Source organism: Urtica dioica, chromosome 5 (genome assembly GCF_054948205.1).
Source record: "Urtica dioica subsp. dioica isolate 48M chromosome 5, U.dioica_male_clone48M_v1_H2, whole genome shotgun sequence".
In the NCBI taxonomy this organism is placed as follows: domain Eukaryota; kingdom Viridiplantae; phylum Streptophyta; class Magnoliopsida; order Rosales; family Urticaceae; genus Urtica; species Urtica dioica.
This window is the reverse complement of record NC_142760.1, coordinates 41,263,069-41,286,854: the sequence shown is the minus strand read 5'-3', so window position 1 is coordinate 41,286,854 and position 23,786 is coordinate 41,263,069. Positions and strand designations below refer to the sequence as shown.

The window sequence follows — 23,786 nt, the reverse complement described above, 5'->3', positions numbered from 1 at the left end:
AAGTTTTTTTCATTTCGGTTCAATTCTTGGTTATGTTCGTGTCGTGTAAGAATTACATTGATTTACTTCTCCCCGAGCCAAACAATGTTTAATGATCGAGGATTAGAGAGGGATGTCGTTTTTTTAGTACATATGTCGTTTTTTAGTACATATGTCGTTTTTCTGTTCAATTTTAAATAAGTAATTTACAATTAAAAAAAATGAGACAATGGTGTCCATTTCTCAATTGGCAAGGTGATTAGAGATACTAAACGCAGCAACAAAGCTGTACTTTGAATGATCAAACCTCAAAAGTATTTCTTTTCGCTGGTTTGATCAATTTTGCCTAAGCGTAATGAATGATATTTTAAATTCAAGTACAAAAATAGTGCAATAATCAAGCAAATAAGAAACGAACTTTTAGAAGTTATAAAGAAGATCCAAAACATTTAATCCATAAGAAAGCTCATTTTATTGTGAACCAATGTTACAGAAGTGTTATTTTTTTCGCAACAAAAGAAAATACCAATATCATTCACAAGCTCTCTTGATACTATGATACGGAAAACAACTACATGGAAAAGTTCAAATTATTGGTAAGAGAGAAATCCTCAATACAAGCATAGGCAAACATAGCAAGAGTTACTAATTAAGTTTTAACTCAACAAACGAATATACCTCTAAATTATTGTGTTTAGCAGGCATTGAAAACTCCCCCGATATCGGCAAAAAAAATAAAAATAGGAAGTTATCAAACAATCGGCGTGAAATATTCCAACACATTGATCGATACTATCTAGAATCACGGTGATATAGCATCACATGAATTTACAAGCTGACTTTGGACAATCGCCGTGTTTTAACGCCGACACTCTCGTCCAAAATCAACGTGCGAACCCATGTCAAGCTTTAGCACCATCAAAGCTATATAGTAAAAGTTATTTCGGCCGTCTCGAATTCCTATCAAACATTGACGTCGTTTTCCAAGGCTACAATTTTCAGATCAGAGGTAATGAGACACTCGAAGGGCATGAATCATCGATGAAGCCGCCGAATTTTCTGATACCCGAAGCCTAGACTTTTCGTCTCCCACGATGAATAGAATACCATGAGCAGTCGGTATTTGAACCGACGACGAGTACAATTTTTCGTGGGCCCGACCTTCCTCTTTCTCTACTCTGCAATTCGTAAAGGTATTTCAAACGCAAAGCACGAGCATCTCTCTTTGGTTTTTAGCGGAAATAATCGCAAACTACTATATGATTTACATTTTGGTCCTTGGAACTAATTTTACAAGAAAAATGGTCCCGAAACTTCTGATTTTGTAGCAGTTTAGTGATATATAAACAATGTTGAAATTGAAATACAAGATTTGAATTAATTGCCACATCATAAAATTTAGCTATTCTGATTAAAATCTTAAAGCGTTTGCTAATTTACAATTTTAACGTTTTAAGTGGGTTAGTTCATGTAAATTTTCAAACATTAAACAGTTTGGATATAATTTTAACACTTAAACATAATTATAAACTTTAATAGTGTAATCAGAGCAAGTTTGGAGGAAAGTTATATATTATCATTCACGTTAAAGGCCTTTTATACAGATTATGTAATCAAGGCAGTAATTACTGATAATAAAAGTTATTCTAGACTATTCTAATTCAAGATTATTCTACATAATCCTAGATTATATTGTAACAAATAGCTTGTTTTTTATTATAAAAAAAAAAAAAAAAAAAGTTTCAGTAAAACACAATCTTACTTTCTTTCTTTTTTTTTTTTTTTCTTTTTTTTACTATTCCCTGCCCGATCCCACAACATTTGGAAACTTGAAACACTGGCGATTACTAGGTGTTATTGAGAATCGAACTCAAGACCTCTTGGAAATAAACCAATGCCCGACCAATCTTACTTTTTTAACAATACCCGAGTAAACAAAAGCAATGCTTAGTTCAAAGTTCAAATTGGGTCATAGAGTACTTACTTGTAAGTGGGTTTTGGCCACTTTTTTATCGCGCAAATGTCGAGCAACTTCTGTTTCGCTCCTTCGATCTCGACGGAACAATCGATTCCCAACATAATTTTGTCCAATCCATTACTCGGAGGCACGGCCGAGCCGCGGAGCTTTACTAGAGCCATCTTAGCGGCGCTCAGCTTCGCGGTCTCCTTTCGCTCGGAAGATCCCGAGGCAACGAGTTTCCCATCGATGTGGACGCTAATTACGTTTTTGGGCCCGTCTTTCCAGTGCTGGAAATCGAGTTTATTCCCGTTTTTCTGGCAGAGCTCGTAGAGCGTCGTTATGGGTTGGGGTTGTTTTAACACGTCCTCGAGCTTGGCCATCGGCTCCAAGAGTCGCTTAAACACCTAATAAAAAAAAACTCGTTGCTCGATAAGATATAATAAACGCGCGCGTGAGAAAAAGAGAGAAAACGGTCATCAAAACTATATACATAAATAATTTCAAAAAACTTGTTTATAATTTTATGAAGTATTATTAAATAACAAAAATACTACTTTATATTTATAACAAAAATAGTATAGCATTGCTCTTATATTTATTTAGTATTTTCAGGGTCATAATATATATATATATATTTTTTTTTTTGTATTAAAATTAACGAATTACTTTAGTTGAAAAATATGTTTTAAGAAGCATATGTTTTAAGCTTATAAGGTGGTTGATATCATTAAAAAAAAGTATATGGGTCTTTTAGCTATATAGCTATTTGACTTATAGCATTTTATATAATAGCCAACTTTTTGTAAATTTTCTGTAAATAACCACCTCAATTTATTTACGGCATTCAAAAAGACAAAAAAAAAACCCGAAATAGACGGGAATGTTTTGGATTATTTTAGTTTTTTTAGTGTCGTAAATAAGTTGAGGTGATTATTTAAAAAATATTTACAAAAAGTTGACTGTCTAGCAATTCTTAGACAGTCGAAATTTGAGAATCAAGAACACTCTTTTACTAATAGAAAACGGCACTCGAATAATAAAATAGGGAGAAGAGCACCGTATTTTTTTTACACGCACCTTCCAAAAAATCGAGAGATCGTAGTTGAGATCGGTGAAGATAGCTGCGGCGATAGACTCGACTATATCGGCGAGAACTTTTGGGGCTTTCAACGACCCACCATGAGCCACCGCATTGTCTTCGCTACGCACAATCTCGGTGAATTTCCAAACCTAATTCATTTAATTCATCAAACAAAAAACAAAACAAAAAAACAAGTGTGATCAAGCAAGCAAACACAGGTTTCTTGTTCCACAAGAAAGAGGAATTCTAATATTTCACGATGAGCATTTTTAAGCTAGAGCTTGTAAAACAGTCCAGGATTTAAACAACCAAACACAGAGCCTTCAAAAACCAAAGCCTCTCTACATTGCTTCTAAAAAAAAAAAACTCACCACAAATTCATGAAGAAAAAAAAACCACGCCTCTAACCTTGAACCCCATTCCAACTTAAAGTTACAAAAGAACACTTTTTTTCCTGCTTCAGTGAACCCACCAAATTTATTAGTAATAATTAACACCATTTCCTTTATTACACTACTTAAAAGAAAATTAAAAAAAAATTAAAAAAAACTATTCCAGAAATCTCCACAAAAAATGAAAAAAAAAAATTATATATTTCATAAATATAATAAAAACACTATTAATTTACCCTGCTTCTTTTTTTTTATCATGATCCCGTCACCTACAAAAAAAAAAAAAAAAAAAAAAAAAAAAAAAAAAAAAACAGAAATCTCTACTAAAAAAACAAATGATAACAACAATAATACACTAATAAAACAAAAAAAACACTATTTCCTCTACTTTTTTTTTAATCATCGATCTCGTCACCTGAATTAATAATAACTAAACAAAAAAAGAAAAAAGAAAAAGAAAAAAAAAAGACCTTTTCGTCGAGCGCCGGAGCGGTACGGCGGAGGAATCGATAAAGATCGTGCCTGACGGCGACTCTGGCGAGACTCTCGGTGCTGATAATGGCGGCCCTGAGAGTTGACAGCTGTCCTGGCTCCACTCCGGGATAGTCCACGATCAGCTGAGTGCTCACGCCGACTTGAAGCACCGTGTCGCCCAGAAACTCCAGAATCTGGTACGTCGGCTTGCCGGCGTCGGAGGACGAGTGCGTTAGGGCTTCCTCCAGAAGACGCCGGTTTCGGAACCCGTACTGGATTCTCATCTCCACCGCCGATACCGACTCTTCCATCTCCGGCGACGGACCGGCGAAGCTCCGATGCAATTGCTGGTGCTGTTGCTCGTAGTGGTAGTAAGGGTTCATCGACTCGAATCTCTCGTTTTTTTTAGAGAGAGAGAGAGAGAGAGAGAGATGAGAGAAGATTTTGTTTTGCTGTTTGTGGCGATGAAAACAGAATACAAAATATGCGTGTGTTTTTTTGTGCCGTATGAGTCAAAAAAGAAAAAGTATGAAAAAGAATAATAAAGGACTATTATTTGCATGTGTAGTCCTTGAATTCTACGCGTTCTTGGAAGAATTGGACATGAATAATATCACCCGTTCTAAATGATTTGGGATACTATATAAAAAAAAATGTTTTTCCTTAACATGTCTATCATCGGATTTGTCATAAAATCTTAGATTTCGCGATAAATTTGTCATAGTAAAATAGATTTTGTGAAAAATTTGATAATTTATATGTGGAAAAAAAAAAAAAATGATTCCCGAGTAATTAATAGTACCTAATCATTTTTCTTAATAATTTATCTAAAAATCTCCGTTAATTATCTCTCATTTATTATTCCTAAAAAAAATATCGTATATTAATATATATTCTCTTAATCTCTCCACTATTATCAAAGTTGTTACTTCTTATATTTTCAATTATGTCATCCATTTAGGTCATATCCTCGTTGCGTGCGTCTCAATCATCTCGACAGTTAAACTTGTGTGTATGTCTTTTTGTTGATGTTAGATTTCGTCCTCCATTAATACTTATTGGTGTGGCCCAAATTTAGCCAATTTGGTCCATGACCAGAGAGTAATCTCGAAGCCCGAATGGAAGCCCACGAAAGACGTCTAGCTAGATCTCAATCCAAGTCTAGCTCGATGTATCAAAGCACTTATATGGCCATGCTCGCCCTCGTGCCAGCCCCCACAGTTATTCTTCGAGCTCACATTCGCAAAGGCCAGCTCGCCCATCGACGCATCATCTCAACGGTTTCTCTGAAGACTTGGACTACGCCTGACCATTCAGCAAGAGACGTCCCCAACCGTTCCATCAAGACTGGGTCAAAGGTGAAACATGGCAGCTAGGTGATCACCCATGACCATTTTCGACGCACGACGTGGCCCTGAAGAACCAGAGTTTGCCCATCACCTTCTACAATTATAAATACAACGCTTACCGTTTTTTCGTACGTTACATTCATCCTATTGAATTTGTAGCTTATTACAGCCGAGCTCGCCTAACCTTATTATTTGTAGCTTATGTTCGTCATTTTTTGAATTGTTCATCGTTGTTCGCTAATTGATCCAATAAAAAAGCTCAGAGCCACATTTCGATCCTTCTATGTCATTTATTTCTTTTGTAATTAAATTTAATCTCGTTACGGAAATCTAGGGTCCATTTTTAAATTTAAATCGAACTTTTTCATCGCGAATTGTCGAGACTTCTTTGAAGTGATCTTTCACGTCAACAGTCTTCAAGAATTTGTCATGTTCTACTAATTAAAGACGGCTGCGAAAGAAACGGCCAAGACAAGGACAATTAAAATGTCATCTTATATAACTAATTGGGGGTGCGATAATACTGTAGTTTCTACAGTAACTTCCTTCTCCAACTATCAACAGCCACGTTGTTACCTTCTTTTTTTTTCGTATTCATACTTTAAATCATGGATCTGTGTAACCGACTATACTTCTAAAATCACTGCAAAAATATTGGGTTCATGATGTGCCACGTGTCGTCAATATCAACACTGCCATGTATAATGTGTTATCTAAATGTGTGCCTGTGAGTTAAATGAGCACATTTTTTTAATGTTATATATGTATTAATATCTAATAGAATTTATATTTATTAGGATTACATAAATCATTAAGATTTTAATGATCTATAAATCATTTGTATTTAATAAGATCCAAAAAAGTATGCTGTAAAATACATGATACTCCTGTTTCTTAAAAGCATAGATTATAGATTACGTGTGACATAAAAGCAAGATACACTATACAAATTATATATATTTTCTACATGTTATTATAAAAACAATTTTCCTAAAATACTACTACGGTGAAATAGGAAAACATGACAATGTAAAAATCAATTAATTACACTAACTTTTATATATGTAGCTTTTATAAAACATAGTTGATCTCTTGGCACAAACCTGAAAATGAATATAACATAATAACTGAAATAAATTATCTTTTTGGAATTTGAGGAATAAGCTTATTTTTTCTAGGGTAAATTATATTACCGGAAAAAATAACATAATAACAAATTTCAAAATTCAAGTAAGTCTACAATGTTTATTATTTTTGTTTTCCGTAAAATGTAACAGTTCTCTCTCTCTCTCTTAGCTCTTTGTTGTGCATTAATATATATGATGAGAGGTTGAGTATTTTTCTTCAAAAAATTTGATGTCTAAGGTGTTCATATTGATAGATATATGAATGTTTAATGAATAACTATTGAACGACTTCTTTTCTGTAAAAAAAAAATATATTAAAGCGTAGACAATAAAATACTAACTAATGAGCTTAATTTAAGAGAAGAAAAATAAAGTCATTCAAATTGGTTACAATACTAAGTACTAATTAAGGAAGTTGGTATTGATATACTCAGACCGTAAACATTAATATTCAAATACTAAATAATTGTCATAGGATAAATACAAATGCAAAAATGCGGAGTTTGGATGTATAAATGAAAAATACATGGTCGGAGTTCTCTTTTATAGTGGTATAATACAGTTATTCTAAGTCATGGAAGACAACCAAAATGCATTACGTAATAAATTTAAATTGTATCACTCTATCAAACTATTTCTATAGCTCTAATTGTTATGAAAAACAGATTAAGAGTTTATTTTTTTACTTAATCTTCAAAAGTACGCTCTTGATGTGCAAAATTATTACAATTTTTTTCTTGCATTTATCATTTGTTTCTACTATGTTTTATTACCTTATCACCGTACTTATAATAAAAAAAATTATATAAAATAGTCATGACATTTAATCGATTATCTTTAATTTATTTATAATGAAATATTAGACTCCCCGCGGCAACGCGCGGGCATTTAAACTCGTGTTCTACTAATTAAAGACGGCTGCGAAAGAAACGGCCAAGACAAGGACAATTAAAATGTCATGGTCACTTTCGACAAAACCATAAAAAAAAAATATTGTGTTCTTTCCACCCTTTCACCAGTGCACATTTCTTAAACAAAAATCATTCATACGAATACACAGAGACATTTACCAAAGCGCCCTTAAATTACTACGAATATAATAAGAAAAGCATGCCAAAAATCTACCAAAGGTCCAAAGCAGGAACATATATATGATTATTCCAGTACTAGTAATAATATTTTCAACTTTATTGTACGCTTCTATTTTATTATGATTGAGCAAGGACTGTTGTTTACTGTTTATTATCTCACAAAAACTGTGAAAGAACTTCAGAATTTGAGAGATGGAAGCTGTAACAAAATACAAAGCTGATTACCTTAACCTAATATCACTGACTGAAAATAATTTAGATAATAGCCATGTAACCAAATATTCATAGCTTGGGCTTAAATCCAGCACTTAAATTTACACTCAACTTTAATTTACACCTCGCATTGCTACTTTGCCCAGAAGAAGCAAACGGATGCTAATCTAAATCAGTTTTTCTCCTTTTTTTCTCCCCCTTTTTTCTTTTTTGTTTCTTCTTCTCTCCAATAACTTTATTAGATTTTAAATTTAAACCATCATATGATCAAAGCCTATACCAGGTTGGAGCCCCGGAACACGAATTCCACCGCCGACGACGTTGTGAATTAACTGTTGAAGCCATCTTCTCGTAGTTGGATCTTCCTGAATCAGATAAAGAAAAAAAAAATTGATGAATCAGATTAATAGTTACAAAACCTCTTTGGTTAGCCGTTTCTTTTTAGTACCTACAATAGCCTAGAAAGTATTATTATTGATTTTTATTTTTATTTTTTTGTGCTTAAATTCCGGTTAACCACTTTATTACAGATTAAAGTTTAGAATATTGGATTGTAAAATTTTGATTACAAAAACATACAAGGTTTGTAACCAGATTCGGGACTCGCTTAAGGAATTTAAAAATTAAAAATCAATAACCAGAATCGGCTTTGCTTACTCTGAGGCAACTACTAAAAGTGGAGTCTTGTAGCATATCAGGGAGGCAGTTTCGAAGCGCTTTGCAAGCCCTGCTTGGTACAGAGAAAAAAAAAAAAAAAAAAAAAAAAAAAAGATGTTAAGAGTATTGGACATGACAAAACGAAGAGGATACCGTGTTAAATGAGATCCACTTTATAACCCCACATTTCGTACATGTTCGAAATCCGAGTTATACGACGTAAAATAAAATTTTGAAGGGGAAGGCAAAGGAACATTTTGAATTCTAAGTCAACGGAATGTTATTGGAATGTTGTTTTCAACCGCTTTCAAAGGAAATTGAAATCTCAATTTTAGTTGGCACATTATTCCTCAAATTTTCCTTAATCGAAACACAGAAAATAGCTCAGATTCTAATTTTTTTTTCATCCCTAAGATTTTTAGAATTCCGAAACATACTCTTCATGTTCCGACAATCGGAGATAACATCGGACGATGTGTTTCAATAAGCGCGGCGAGGGTTGTTCAGCGAGATTCCCCACCATATTGGCCAACACTTGTTCCACCGCGAAAAACCGCTCCGGTGTTGTGCAGATATAATCTAATCCCATTTTATCCAGCAGAATCTTTTGAACTATGAAAGTCGCAACCTGCCCCGGAAAATTTTATCAGTTTGTCCCCAATCGAAGAAAAAAAAATAATAATAATGAGGATAAAAATGAGACTCAAACTGTTTTCGAAAGCTCGCTGCCCATTTCCATGGTTCGCAGGCACAGAGGAATTATCTCGGTTGAGAGAAGGAAAGTAATGACTTCTGTCTCATCAACCTGGGAAAAAAATTATAATAGCATGAATTTCAACAGAATAATCGAATACAAAGTTTTTTTTTTATGTGGCAAGAACGTCGTTACCTTCACCAGGGCACCGATGACACCTAAGCTAGTAAGCCTCAAGTACTCAAAAGGTCTTGATTTGCTCGATGTGTTGAGGAACGGGTATAAATATAAAGGCATATGAGCTGAAATTAAAAATTTCAAGGAAGAAAGAAAATCAAGGAAATTTCAAGTATTGGGTGTTTTTTATGCAAAATTCAGCATTGAAATAGAAGCACACCAGTTAAACACATTGAGCGAAATTAAAGCTCATTACCATTTAAAAACAACATTCTTGTGTCAGGGTGAGAGGCAACACACTGCAGCAAAAAAACAAAAGTGCCAGAACATTACACAATGCCGTGTGTTTTTTCTTATAATGCATGATAAATGAAATCTATAAATAAAGAAGAAATTTTAAGAGTTTATAAATCAACTGACCTGAAGAAGAGCAAGAGCATTGCAGACTCGATTCGACTGAGCAGGAGTTAGATTCGGAGGTGATAGAACAGGGTAAATAGAAATTATCTCCTGGATAAAAATATGAAGAAGATGATCATAAGCCATTGTGGAATAATAAATGGTCAAATCAACAGGAAGAATAAGAAAATTCCAATAAAGACTCGAGATACTTGAAGCGGTAAAGACACATAGATTTGAATAAAGTAAATAAAAATACCTGTAACAATGTAGTTATGGTACCGAAAGAATGCCATAATAAAGGAGCCAAATCCTGAAATAATTCTCGCTTCTGAAACATAAAGATGAATGGCTTATGAACATATGTAAAGAAAGTGATAAAAATGATACCCAAATATTGATATAAAAAATGATATTTAACTACTAGAAAAACTCGCAACTGACAATGTCAGCAAAATCTATGGAATGGTATTGATGTACTCGTACACTTTTCTAATTAATATGATTTTTTCAGACCATGGTCCAGTCTCAAACACGTCTCTGTTGAGTAATACGTATCACAGCTATAAGGCTACTCTGTCTCTAAACAATCAGCAACCAAAGGATCATCGAAGCAATACAAGTCTTATTTTTCACAAACGACCCAGCAAGAATCGTCATTTTTTAGCTTCTTTATTTAGCACAGCACAGTCACCAATAACCTCTACAAGAGCACAAGCCATTCTTGAAATGGTGGAAGCGACTCGAGTCTCTCAGAACGATCTCATGGTCAACAATGGTGGAAATGAAAGTGAAGGCACTGTGGCAATCCCCACAAACACGCAAATTCTTGGTGATTCGAATCGTCGAACCGGGCGGTGTTGTCAAGACCGCATAGGCAAGAGCCAACTTCTCGCTATGCTCGACGAGAAGATCACCCTTTTCCTCCTCGCCCACATCGTGAAGCGCGAAGCTCGTGTCTGGAACATACCCGACGTCTTTGATCCGTTCGATCAATCTCGCGAGTTCTTCGTATATCTCTCGAGAGCGAGGGTGAGCTCTGTCTCCCACGAAGAAAGTCGTAGTGCCTTCTTTCCCTTGGACCCAGCTGCAACTGGGCCTCTTCTTCACGCCCGTGTGTTTCATCAGAGACCTAATCTCGGCCACATCTTTCCACCGCCTAGCTTTTGCGTATATGTTCGACAGCAAAGTGTACGACCCGTCGTTCTGCGATCCCAACTCCAACAGCCTTTTCGCGGCATATTCCCCGATTTCAACGTTTCCGTGTAACCTACAACATCCAAGTAAAGAGTACCAAACTACCGGGCTCGGTTCCATTGGCATGGCTTCGATTAGCTCCAAAGCTTCGCCCAAACGACCAGAACGGCCCAAGAGGTCGACCATGCAAGCATAGTGCTCTACCCCGGGGGTAACTCCGTACCGCTTTTTCATTTCGTGAAAGTATTGCAATCCCTCGTCGATTAAACCCGAGTGGCTACAAGCATAGAGCAAAACGACGAACGTGACACCATCAACAAGCGATCCGGCTCTGGTCAGCTCGCCGAAAACCTCGAGAGCTTCTTTTCCACGGCCGTGCATGCCGTAACCCGCCAAAAGCGACGTCCACGACACGAAGTTTCTTTGATGTGTTGTGTCGAAGACGGCTCGAGCGATATCGACATCTCCGGATTTGGTGTACATATCGATGAGGCAATTAGATACGAACGGGGTCTTGGATTGGTAGCCGTTTCGGATCACGTACGAATGGATTTGTTTACCGAATCTCAAAGCGCCTAGATGAGCGCACGCCATTAGAACACAAGAGATAGTAAAAGCATTCGGCTTTCTACAGTTATATGGTCCAACCATTTGTGCAAACAGCGATAACGCATCATTGGCTTCTCCGTTCTGAGCGTACCCACCAATCATGGTTGTCCACGTCACCACGTGTCTCTCTTTCGGTTCGATCGAATCGAACATCATCCGCGCCGTTCTCAGATTTTTGCATTTAGAATACATGTCGATCAGACCGTTGATTATCATCAGATCTCCCTCAACGTCTCTCTCGTCCAGCCTCAAGATCCATTTCACGGCATGACAGTGGGTTTCTTTCCCCTGAAGCAAGGCTCTCGAGGACGCACAACCCGAAAGAAGAGACACGAGCGTAACAGGATTCGGGTAATAACCCGAAGCTCGCATTTTTCGAAAAACGTCCAAGGCCTCGTATCCGAACCCCCTCTGAGCGAAACCCGCAATAACCGAGCTCCACGTTATGACGTTCAATTCGATACCTCCAGTTCTCATATTTTCGAATAAAGCAGCGACGTCTTCGAATCTTCCGACCCGGGAGTAACCCGTAACCATCGCGTTCCAAGACACCACGTCCTTGACCTCCATTCTCTCGAAGGCCTTCTTCGCCTCGTCCATCATATCACACTTGGAATACATGTCCACGGCCACGTTACCCACAAAAAGGTCTTCACATAAACCCCCACGAACGGAAAATCCGTGAACTTCCTTACCCCATTTCGACGCGTTCAGTGAACCACAGGCCGAGAGGACATTCACGATACTGAAAGCGTTCGGGCGAACGCTAAGCTCTCTCGTCATTCGGCCAAACATCGCCAGCGAATTCTCGGGATCTCCGTTCTGCGAATAAGCAGCCACGATCGAGTTCCACGAAACGACGTCGCACACCCCTAATCCGAACATTTCCTCGAACAGCTTCCGGGCATCTTCCAATTCCCCGCAGCGACCGTACATCGTGACCAACGCGTTGCAGACAAACACGTTCTCTCGGAACCCGGTTGCACAGACCGAGCCGTGCACCGATGTGCCTAGTCGGAGCTCGGAGAGTTCGCCGCAGGCTTTGAGGACGAAGGGGAACGTGTGCTCGTCGGGAATCCAACCAAGCCTCTTCATTCGGCTATACAGCTCGAGAACCTCGATCAACGACCCAGATCGAACCGAGCCTCGAATCAGCTCGTTCCACCAGAACACAGACACGCGTGAAGGCTCGAGAGCCTCGAGCAGAGTCAGAGCACGCGATCGGCCATTTCCACAGCCGATATACGCTCCGACGAGTTCGGGGACGCAGTTTTTACCCAAGCCACGAACTAGGGTTTGTTGGTGCAAGAGCATGGCGAGATTCAAGGACTTGCATTCTTTCAAAAGCCTTGTCGACACTAAATGTAATACCTTTCGCCCAATCGACAAAACCGCCATTCCTAAATTAGGGGATTTTTCAAGTTCTCTGGTTAAGGTTGAAACCCTAATTTAAAAACACACACTACAGGAAGGGGCGAGAAAAAAAAATGAAATTAACCAGACTTGAGCGAAATCGGAGAAGCGATAATATCTAAGAGACGAAGAGCAAACGTAACCTTGGAGAGTTCGAGCAGAGCGTTCTCTCGGAGATCGTGATTGGAGAGATCAAGCACCAATTGCTCGGCGGAGGCCATTTTCGTCTCCTTGCTCGGCGGAGAGCTCGAAGTCGGGTTCGACGGAGCTCCGAAAGGTGAATTCATGGACATGGAAAACGATATGTAGAGAGAGAGAAAATTATGGAAGAAGACAAAGAATAAGAAGGGACACAAACACCATTAATAAACTTTCTCTGCCTCTTTGTTTTTCTCTCAGTTTCAGTTTTGTTTGGAAAAATGATTTAGATCTTAGTTTTATCCTAAAATGTTTTGGATTGTGATGTAGTATTTTAGTTTTTGGAATTTTTTATTTTTCAGGTGTTTTGTACTTGAAAATTTGTAATTAAATCCTATCTTTAGCGAAAAAAGGACAATCTTGCAAATTTGTAAGAAGTTTCCACTTGCGTTGTGATTTAATAGTCTCACGGTCTCACCACTAATAAAATACAGCATTACAATTAATTTCGATGGATTTTGATGTCTTAGGTGAAATTTAAAAAATTTCATAGTGTTTTTCCATGTGTAAAAAAAAAAAATAGTACTAATATGGATTTTAAATGTGATTATTATATTTTTTTTTAAATGAAAGAGTAATAAAATAAGATAAATTAAAAATAGTAAGAGTAAATAAAAGTTGAAAATAAATATTTTTTTTTTATTGAGGGGGACATGTGTCGCGAGCTGGCTGAAGAGCACTAATCAATTATGACGTGACTTTTCGCAATACACGTGTCCAAAGAACCTACGATTTTGAAAATTAAGGGGCTGTTTGGTTTAGTTTTCTAAACTCGTTTTCTGTTTTTAAATTCTGTTTTCTGATTCTAATTTTTAAATTTAAAAAACAGATTTAGAATTACGTTTCAGAGTATTTTAAATGTTGTTTGGTTATGTTTTCCATTCAATTGTATAGAGATAAAATAGAAAACAACTTTTCATTGTTTTCTGTTTTCTAAACAAATTTCAAAGAAAACAGAAACATGATTCTAAATCTGTTTTCTGAATTTATAACCAAACAGTTTTTCTAAAACTGTTTTCTAGAATTTAGAATCAGAAAACAAAAAACAGGAATAGAAAACATAACTAAACGGGGCCTAAGTTTCTTAAAGTTACTTTTGCTTGGTCTTATTCGGAAACATTAGCCACTGAACCTTTTTTTTATTGGAAAATTGTGTTTGATTGTGTGTTTTTTTTGTGTTTGCAAGTGAAAGAATTAGTGTGTTTTTTCTTTATGTTGTGGCTTATTTCTAAGGCTTATGTAGTAAACTAGCCATTTACAAACTTGAAGTTTTCTATTTAATCAACATTTTATTAATTTTGTAAAGGGAAAAAGAGAGAGACGTTCGAAAAAGGAAGAGAAAGTGCGGGGGTGAGTTTAAATTCTAAAAATATGCATTTAAAGTTTTTTTTTTTTTTTAGTAAATATGTATATATTTTTCAAATTCTAGACATTTGACACATAGTTGATGTATTTTGTGCAGTGTCACACATAGTTTCTAAAATATCCCTTCTAATATATAGTCTTGGTCGGAGGTAAAGTTTGTTCTCTTGTCTTAGTTTCTTGTAAAATCGAATGTACAATCCATGTATTGTAAATATCACTTGTACCCCAAGAAATAAACCTACACATACAAATCACTTTGAAATTGTTATACCATCATTTACTCATCATGGAAAAATGACACTCCTACTAAAAACGCCCTCAATGACCCAAAAATTGTACGACTCGCTCGGCTCCGAATCTCTCACTTCATTGGCTAAGCCGAGCTTGAGAACTAGACCTATTTTGCAACATAATGCTCATTGCCCAAGCCATGGAATGCCCTTTACCACGGACCAATTTTTGTTTTAGATTAAACAATACAATTTCACGGTATTATTTCAATGAGCTATCTAAACTCTTTGCAAGTCTATAAAATATATATATATATATATATATATATATATATATATTTATTTATGAAAATTCAAGATTTTACATATGTAACAAAAATGGAAAATAAAAAACCTCATCGGAAATCAGACGACAAGCTTTGATGCCTGTTTCTGTATGAACAGAGAACACCGTCGTACATATAATGTCGAGATATTGTGTCTCGTATAGTCGTTGAGCGTCGAAGTAGAGGTGTTAAATTTGAGCAAAACAGTGTTTGCATCGACTTTGGGGCAAGAGTATGATCTCATATTCTTAAAATGCGTGTTAATTTGTAAACCTGCAACAAAGGGGAAAAAAACATAGAGAGAACACTTGAGCTTGAACTAAGTAAGAGCAAACTAGTCGTCAAACTAATTGGGTGATATTTTAGTCATTTTTATAAATAAATAAATAAATAAAATTACTTTTTAATGAAATCTATCACGAATGAACTCGAAACATATTTTCCAGCTTGAATAGCTTGCATTTTACGAACTAAACTATTTAAATTATATTCAAGCCCTACAAGCACTGATAAAAATTTAACACGATATTATTTCTAGAGTGAGATTTTGTTTCAATTATACTTTTTGAGATTTGCAACTATGTTTAGGTGCTGGATTCCTAAAAAAAAAGGTTAGAAAAATGACGAAAGACTTACAAAACCAACAGTTTGAGGAGTATTTTTTTTTAAATTATAAATATTTCATGGGCTATTTGCGCTAAAAAAAGCGAAATAAAATAAAGGCATTCGAAAACAAAGACCAACCTGGGCAGTTCTACTAGGCAAAGACACTTCCAAGCAGTGTCGTTGACCGTCAATTCTGCAAAAAAAAAAAAAAAAAAAAAAAAGCTCGCAATTGAACAAGAGTATTGAATAAGCAAAATCATGGAATGTCATTTATTTTACCTTTTACTAATAGTTTTCTTAACATATTGGTTGTCCTCTACAAGCCCTTGACCTCCGTATTTGATTTCGTCGGTGTTTAGAATAAGCTGCAACAGAATAAAATAACATATAAACCAAACGCTGTGAAATTGTTTCGAGTTTAAAATAGGATACAAAATGTTCTACTTGATACTCTCCGGCTTCTTCGACTCCAATGTTGAACTCTTTGTAACTCTCTGTCGGGTGGAAGTTAAACACGAAGAGAAGCGGGCCTCTCGAGTATGATATTACCTGTACATTAAATATATAAAAATAAAAAAAAAACAAAAAAAAAAAAACAATTATGTCACATGAAACGATTGAATTAAAATTGATTTTGCAGTCGTACCATTGTCTCGTCATTCACGTGATGAATTTCTGGGACAGGTCTTGTGAGAACTCTCTCTTTCTCGTCCAACTTCATGAGGTCCTAAAAAATTTCAACCAAAAAAAAAGAAGCTTTAGTTACCATCATCTGACATTGAAACAACATAAAAGAAATGATTTTTTTTTTAGGAAAAATGATATGAAGTAGCCAATTCAAACTATGACTTTTGCAAAATAGCCCTTAGTTTCATTAGGTATAGCAAAATAGCTAATTGAGAATACTACGACTTTTAATCCTGCCTCAATTAATTTTAATCCAGCCTTCATAAAGCTTACATTTCGTTGGTATTAAATTTAATCCAGCCTAGATTAATCTTACTTTGGCTAATTTGCTTATAGTTGGCAAACTATAGCTATTTTGCAAAAGCTTAAGTTCTATTTGGCTATATAGCCGCTTGACCCTATTTTTATTGAACTGTACCTTATCAAAGGCGAATAACTTGCTATGCACTCCTGTGTCCAAAAGATCCCATTTTCGGTTTGCCAGTGAAAACGAGAAGTTGTTGTTTTGCATCGGGAATTCGACCCTCTGGAGCGGGATGCGAGAGAAATTATTAGTTACTTGAAATACAAGTTTTCTAGGGAAAGAAATTAAGAACTCGCCTCTGGATGCCCAAATTCATTTCCCATGAAATTTAGGTAAGCCCGGCTTCCAATTGTGAACGTAATCAATCTGATAAGCTGCGACAACAAAAATATTAATAAATAATTATATAATCAATTGGGATTTACGTGATCATACAAGGAATTACCTTGAGTAAAGAACAGCCCCGGAGCAATGATTCTTGGGAATTATCAGACTCTTTCACTATTTTTCCGAGCAATATCTCTGCAAAGGATTGGCCTCCAGATATCGACTAACATCAAATCGAGAACGCACGGTGTTAAACAATAAATAAATAAATAAATAAAACCGACATCTCTTTCTTAGCATTAAAGGAACAATAATATATCATACCTGGTTATGATTCTCTGCGTATACAAGCGTCTTATCGGCGTATTGCTTATCACCCACTAGTGTGCTGACTATCTGATAAAATAAAATACAACAAAAGCTATATATAAATATAAAAGCTTCGATTTTTTTTTTTTTTTTTCGCAAAGATCAGCCACAAACCGTATTCATGCTCCATTTGTGATCGGGCACGTTCTGAAGAAAATTCGCCCACATATCCGGCACCAATAGATTGACGTTGTAATCAAATCCCAGCCCTCCTTGTGAGGTTGGTTCACATATTCCTGGATAACACGTCGCCTGAAAAAAAAAAAAAAAAAAAAAAAAGGCCCTCATCAGAACAGGCTCGAAAAGTAGGGCATGAATCAACTATGTAATGATGGAGTATTACGTCTTCGGCGATTGTTATTATATTCGGGAAGAGAGTGTGCATAATGTCGTTGGCCAAGACGAGGTACAACAGCGCGTCTCGGTCCACAAATTGATTGCAATACCTACACAGTTAATGAATGTGATAGAACTTAAATTGCTTTGTTTAGGGTCAAAACTAGTCTTTTGGGAGAGTTTAGTATTTTCGTGTCGTTTATCAATGGAGTACGAAAGGGTTTGGGACTGGATGTATATTCTTGTATTTTTTTCTGTTTTTTTTTTTTTTTTTTTAATGTCTTGGTTCGGATTACTTCGGAGGCGACTTACTCTTCCACATCGCCGGTAAAAGTGGCGAAACCGTTGTGTGTGTAGAGCATCGACGACAGTGAATGGAAGTTGTAACCGTCGACGTGATATTCCTCAACCCACCTGTTTAAAAAATATCATACTTTTTAAGTTTTAAAGACAAATTAAAAAAAAAAAAAAAAAAAAAAACTAAACTTGAAGTTTCGAGTACCAGTTGAGATTCGAGAGAAGGAAATGTAGAACATCGATGTCTCCGTATTTGAACATCTTGGTTCCCCAGAACTTGTGATTCCCTCTTTTACCTATTTCACGAACAAACCAAAACAACAACAGCAAATAAAAATGATAAATCTATATTAAATAAATAAAAAAAACCATCATGTTGGAACTATATCTGATTTTAAAAGGTCTTAATTTTTCCAATCTGATTCGAGATTGGAATTGGTCAAGTCCCCTTTTAGCTTAGTATCCGAGCTTTTATCTCCAAAAAGTTTTTATTTGACAAAGTGTTATTTCTTCAATTGAAAGAGATTTGAGTGTGAGGCAAGTAACCAGTGTGAAAGAAACAATCGTCCGACCCATCGAACAATGAGAGTCCGACCATCTCATCAGCGGCCGAGTAGGAATGTATTATGTCCATGAAAACCAACAGTCCATGTCCTGCCAAATTCAAACCACCATTGAACACTCTTGTACGTTCACAAAAAAAAAAACAAAAAAATATGTTTGGTACACGGTAATGTGATCACATTCGTAGTAAACAAAAAAAAATTCCTGGGAATCTGATTAAAAACTATTGACTACCCTGTTTTAAATCATAGTGACTAAGAACTCGTAAGATTTATAATTTAAAATATATGTTCCCGGGAATCTGATTATCTTGAAAAAGGGTAGTCTAGCTACGAAATATAGGTGTTCACACACCTGATTAAAAATATTCCTGGGAATCTGATTTAAAAATAGTGACTACCCTGTTTTAAATCATAGTGACAAGAACTCGTAAGATTTATAATTTAAAATATATGTTCCCGGGAATCTGATTATCTTAAAAAAGGGTAGTCTAGCTACGAAATATAGGTGTTCACACACAAACTCAGATGAAAACAAACTTTTTTATTTTTTGCAAGAAATGGTTAGAGAAAAGGAATCGCTAGAAAACGAATATAAAGACAAACCATGAGCTTCATCTACCAAGCGCTTGAAGTCGTCTGGGTTCCCGAATCGACTGCTTGGAGCATATAAATTTGTGGCCTGCCATTTGAGTAAATAAACAGAATTTTTGCTTTTAAGAGTGAAAATTTATGAGAGCAATTCCAACAAGACAGGTCTTTCCAAAAAGAACTCAAAACCATTCCAACAAGATAAGACATTTTTTAGAACAAATATTCCCTGAGGTATTACGTTAGCGACATATTCAATAGACGAAATATATTATTTTGAAAAATGACTAAAATGCTACAAAATCAATAGTTTGAAGACTATTTTGCTTTAAAAAATGGGTCCATTAGGTATATAGCCATATTTACACTTTCACGTTGCTATATAACCAACCTTTCGTAAATACTAGGTAAATAGTCACGTCCATGTATTTACACGCGTAAATTGACGTCAATACTCCACCATTTTATTTCAACGAAAGGACATATCAAGAATGTCACGTCATGTTTGTAGCCATTTATCTAGTATTCACGAAAAAGGTGGCTATATAGCAATTTGAAAGTGTAAATATGGCTAGTTACCTAATTATCTGTAACAAAAATTAGTTTAGAGACCAAAATGTCATTTACATAACAGTTCAAGGACTATTTGCCCTTAAATTAAAAACAAGACTTAAAACAAAGTGAAAGTAGAAATGAGCTTACTCTGTAGCCAACAGTGAAATAATCTTTGTGTTCAACAACTCCTATCAACAGAATTGCATTGTAACCAGCTTCCTTTACATGAGGAAGGACCTAAAAGTCATAAAAAAATAAAACAAAACAAAACAAAACAAAAAAACTCAGCAGTTGAAAGAAACCGTCTCAGCAGAAAATAAAATGTTCATATAGAGAAGCAAAAAAAAAGTCAAGGAATCTTTGCCTTCTCCATAAATTCACCGAAAGAAGCTATCTTTGGCTCTGAGCCGCTGATTCCAACGTGACACTCATATATACGCAACGAACTCGGCTTTTCTGGGCGTTCGTGTCTCCATTTGTACGCTTCCTCCGGAGGCGGTTCCCAGTGGATCGCGTAAGCTTGTCTGTCATCTTCGCCTACTCGTAATCATTGCATCGGATTCGGATTAAACGTGTTTCAGAGAATTGATTATGAAACAACAAATACTAGAAACCTAAGAAGAAGAAAAATGACTTCTAAAGAGAAACACAAACAGTAATAGTATGGATGGTGGTCGGCGAGAAAATAGATAATCACTACAAAGTTCAAGCTAACTGGGTTTTCGAGAGACGTGTAACTATCTAAAAACATGTTAGGAACATAGAGATAAGAAAATGACAGTAATAAGTAGGGTTTATATCATGAAAATTGTGTGAGACATTAGTGGAAGGAAGAGATTCCTGATATCCATTTCTTCTCTATTTTCATCAATACAGATATACCGTTCATGTATAAACAAAAAAAAGAAGACTAGGCCTTGCACCAAACTAACTCAAACCCACCAAAATGATTATTTATAATCCCTACTTTAATTATCTGTTTTTTTATAACCTGACTAAATCCACGAGTGACATTATCCAGGGTGAACCGAACTGGTGGCTAATCAGGTCTCAAGAATCGCCCTAACCACTAGACCAACCCTTATAATACCTATTTATAGACTTACATATTTTACTACTTAATAAAAACAGGTTTATGGTAAGACCTTGAATCTTTCATTACTCACAAAATAGGAAAATACAAGAGGCTTAATCTCTCCCCCTGGAAACACCCCAACCTTCCCTTTCACTCTCAACTTATTTATATACGAAGCAATTGCTTAACTGACCTATTAATTTATAATTACGATACTATCCTTAAGGTCCCCAATAAGGTCCGGTACGAGTGTTGAAAAAACTCGGTACTTTCTTCCATGAGGGATCATCGAAACGAACTTGTTTTTTGATAAACCGACTAAATCCACGAGACCCTGACATTATCGCTTCCAGAGGGAATCGAACTGGGGACTGATGAGGTCCCCAGAATCGCCCTTACCACTAGATCAACCACTTGAGCCTTATTTGTAAGGGCTCTTTAGATACACACCATACGAAAACTCAAGTAAATAGCCACGAGATTTTATTAACAAAGTCAAAAAGACTCTAACAGTTGTAAATATTCGTTAATAATTGTAAATAACCATTACACTTCAAAGGCATAAACTAAATACTAAAAACGTCCAAACAGAGTCATATCACACAAAAGGTTGGCTATTTAGTGAATCTCTAAATTTTTTGTGACTTATAATCCCTATTTATAGACGTACATACTACTAAATAAAAAATAAAAATAAAAAATAAAAAGGTTACCTGGTTGAACATAAGTAGCCCAAGCCGGGACTCTCTCCAAGGGTCCGGTGGGAGTGTTGAAATAAACTCGGTACTTGCTTCCGTGAGGGATCGTCGGGACGTACTTCTTCATCCACGCCTTCCTTCCTTTGCGAGTCTCGATCCAGTAAGCCAACGGAGGCTCTCTCTCCCTCCACATCGCCTGCGTGACCGGATCGCTCACGACGTTGTACACGTCGTACTCCTTCCCGTTGTCGACGACGTGGTACCGAAGATCCGGGTCGTCTTTGTTCTTCTCCTTCCACTCCTCGAACCTCGTCTCGGCGTCGGGGATCTCCGGGAGCTCCTCCAGGGTCTGGGCCCCGTGGGGCCCGAAGATCTGCTCGTAGAGCTTGGCTGGGAGCTCGAAGCGGCGGTTCATGTAGGCGTCCTCGCCGGGGAGCCAGTACTCGTCGTTGGCTCTCTTGATGATGTCTTCGATCGGGACGCCATTGTCGCCTGTGTCGAAGTCGTCGACGTAGTTGTACTGCTGAAAGTAGAGCTCTTCTTGCTCTTCTCCTTCTCTCATCTTGTCTTCGAGGATGATGAACCAATACCCGTTGTCGTCGCGCCCGAGGAGACCCTCTCGAGCGCAGTTCTCCGTCGGAGACCAGCCGTTGAAGTCCCCGATGAGAGCGCAGTACCGAGCGCCTGCCAAAAAAAAAAAAAATTTGTTCTTTGAGGTCGAAATTTTCTATGCTCGGTTTTCGATGGTCGTTGTAAGCCAAAAACAGAAAAAGCATGCTCATTTACTCAAATTTACCTGGAGCCCATTCCATGTAATCGACTCGGCGTTCTGGGTGGCGATGCAAACCCAGTAACTCAAATCTAGAGAGCAATACAGAAAATTGTGAAAAAAAAATTTAATCTTTATTAAAGAAAACTATGCTTGAGATAGGATAAAAAAAAATTAAAAAAAATCAAGGGAATAAAAAGTTATTTTTTAGCCAACTTCATAATTTCCCAAAAAGAATTGAACTTTAGAGTAAGTTTTTTTTCCTTCTTCTTTCAGTTCCAGAAATGTGACTTTGATAAAATATGAGGCTTTCTAAGTAAACAAGATAAAGTGTCTAGCTGAACTAACCCGGAAGCCAATTCCTGGAGGTTCATGAAACGAGTGAAGATCACATCTTTCAGGTCTTTCAACGCTTTATGCCTGAAAATCAAACCAATTCACTCACTCTTAAAGTCTTTAAAAAAATTTAAAAAAAAAAAAAAAAAAAACAGAATAAAAAGCATATGTGTACCTTTCACGAAGAAACTGAGCAAACTGTTTGTTGGAAATCCCATTTCTGCGAAGAAACCCAACTGGGTCGTTCGCTGTTTCGCCGTCCGAGTCGGCTTTCTTCTTCGTCCTCTTGGTCCGACGTGGCTTTTGCTTCTCTTCTTGTTGTTGATTCGGTTGCTCTGTGGCTGAACAAACCACCGTCGTTTTCTTGGGAAACGATATGCGTTTCGAAGCGTTTGGGAATTGAGAGACGAGAGCGGAACTGTTGTTCGGGCGAAGAGAAACGTTGGTTTGGAACGAAAGGGAAGTCATTTTTTTTTTTTGTTATGTAAAATGAAAAAGCTACTCTCTGCTTTTGCTTTGCTCTTATTTTTCTTTGGCTTTGTTTATTATGCCTTGTCTGGGTTTAAGGATAAGAAAGAAGTCTCGGAGAGGTTTTTGAGTTGACTCGGGGGGGATATTGGTCTTGACTCGGTTTGTGACTCACTTACGTGTCAAATTATAATTACAGATAAATTTACAATACATAATTACCCGTGCCTATGTTTTTTTTTTTGGCTAAATTTAATACTCAAAATTTTAAATTTAAGCAAACTATCATTTGATTCTAGGGCTATACAAAAATTAGTTTGAAATACGTTAGATTGGTAAGCTAATCAATTTAAAGTTTCAACTAAAAATTCGGTACCATGCCAGTAAAATCGAAAATTTACTTTGGACCAATTCGGTACTCGATTTTGGAATTTTGAAATTATGTTAAACGAGTCAAAGCAAATTTAATATTTTTTTCAACCTAACCACAACCATAAACCGAATTATTTTTGGTTAGTTGAATGTTGAATAACCGATTTCATAACTAAATACGGATTAAAACTAAATTTGTTAATACACGTTTGATTTTATTGTATTAAAAAGACGGCAATCTTGTCTATATAACCAAATCAAACCGATTATTGGTTTGAAAATTTTGTCTATAGAGTTAATCTGATTATTGGTTTGAAAATTTTGTAACCGGGAAATCGATTTTTGAAATTCAATAGACTTTTTTCAGTGTGGTGAAATTACAAAGTATACGAGCTTGATACCCATTGTTTCAAAAAGAGTGTGTAAATAAAAATACCCCAAACTGATTAGAGTGTTAAAAACAAATCTAAATGTAATATTCATCCATAAAGCAAGTGCATTT

At 36.2% G+C, this 23,786-nt stretch overlaps 4 protein-coding genes across 4 annotated transcripts; all 4 read right to left on the bottom strand.

Moving 5' to 3' along the window:
• Nucleotides 1–427: 427 nt before the first annotated feature.
• On the bottom strand, nt 428–4,403 carry RTL2 (RNAse THREE-like protein 2). The gene is made up of 4 exons (XM_089613975.1): nt 3,883–4,403; nt 3,017–3,169; nt 1,964–2,343; nt 428–1,157 (listed from the first exon to the last, which is right to left on the bottom strand). Exons 1-4 carry the CDS (start codon nt 4,267–4,269, stop codon nt 983–985), a joined length of 1,095 nt encoding a protein of 364 aa, XP_089470101.1. The 5' UTR covers nt 4,270–4,403; the 3' UTR covers nt 428–982.
• A 3,091-nt stretch (nt 4,404–7,494) lies between these two features.
• On the bottom strand, nt 7,495–13,234 carry LOC149398584 (uncharacterized). Its single transcript, XM_089615237.1, has 9 exons — nt 12,956–13,234; nt 9,853–9,924; nt 9,615–9,704; nt 9,451–9,493; nt 9,213–9,319; nt 9,033–9,128; nt 8,761–8,951; nt 8,324–8,393; nt 7,495–8,031 (listed from the first exon to the last, which is right to left on the bottom strand). The coding sequence occupies exons 1-9, from the start codon at nt 13,103–13,105 to the stop codon at nt 7,918–7,920; spliced, it is 933 nt and encodes a 310-aa protein (XP_089471363.1). The 5' UTR covers nt 13,106–13,234; the 3' UTR covers nt 7,495–7,917.
• LOC149398585 (Tetratricopeptide repeat (TPR)-like superfamily protein) lies at nt 9,931–12,797 on the bottom strand. The gene has a single exon (XM_089615257.1). The coding sequence runs from the start codon at nt 12,795–12,797 to the stop codon at nt 10,284–10,286; it is 2,514 nt and encodes an 837-aa protein (XP_089471383.1). The 3' UTR covers nt 9,931–10,283.
• A 1,715-nt stretch (nt 13,235–14,949) lies between the features above and the next one.
• On the bottom strand, nt 14,950–23,032 carry EMB2729 (Alpha amylase family protein). Its single transcript, XM_089615336.1, has 21 exons — nt 22,620–23,032; nt 22,457–22,528; nt 22,136–22,200; nt 21,355–22,023; nt 19,931–20,103; nt 19,714–19,803; nt 19,027–19,102; nt 18,404–18,511; nt 18,063–18,153; nt 17,873–17,974; nt 17,568–17,670; nt 17,339–17,476; nt 17,180–17,251; nt 16,974–17,078; nt 16,825–16,902; nt 16,643–16,750; nt 16,184–16,264; nt 15,982–16,086; nt 15,817–15,902; nt 15,676–15,730; nt 14,950–15,204 (listed from the first exon to the last, which is right to left on the bottom strand). Exons 1-21 carry the CDS (start codon nt 22,910–22,912, stop codon nt 15,172–15,174), a joined length of 2,703 nt encoding a protein of 900 aa, XP_089471462.1. The 5' UTR covers nt 22,913–23,032; the 3' UTR covers nt 14,950–15,171.
• Nucleotides 23,033–23,786: the final 754 nt, after the last annotated feature.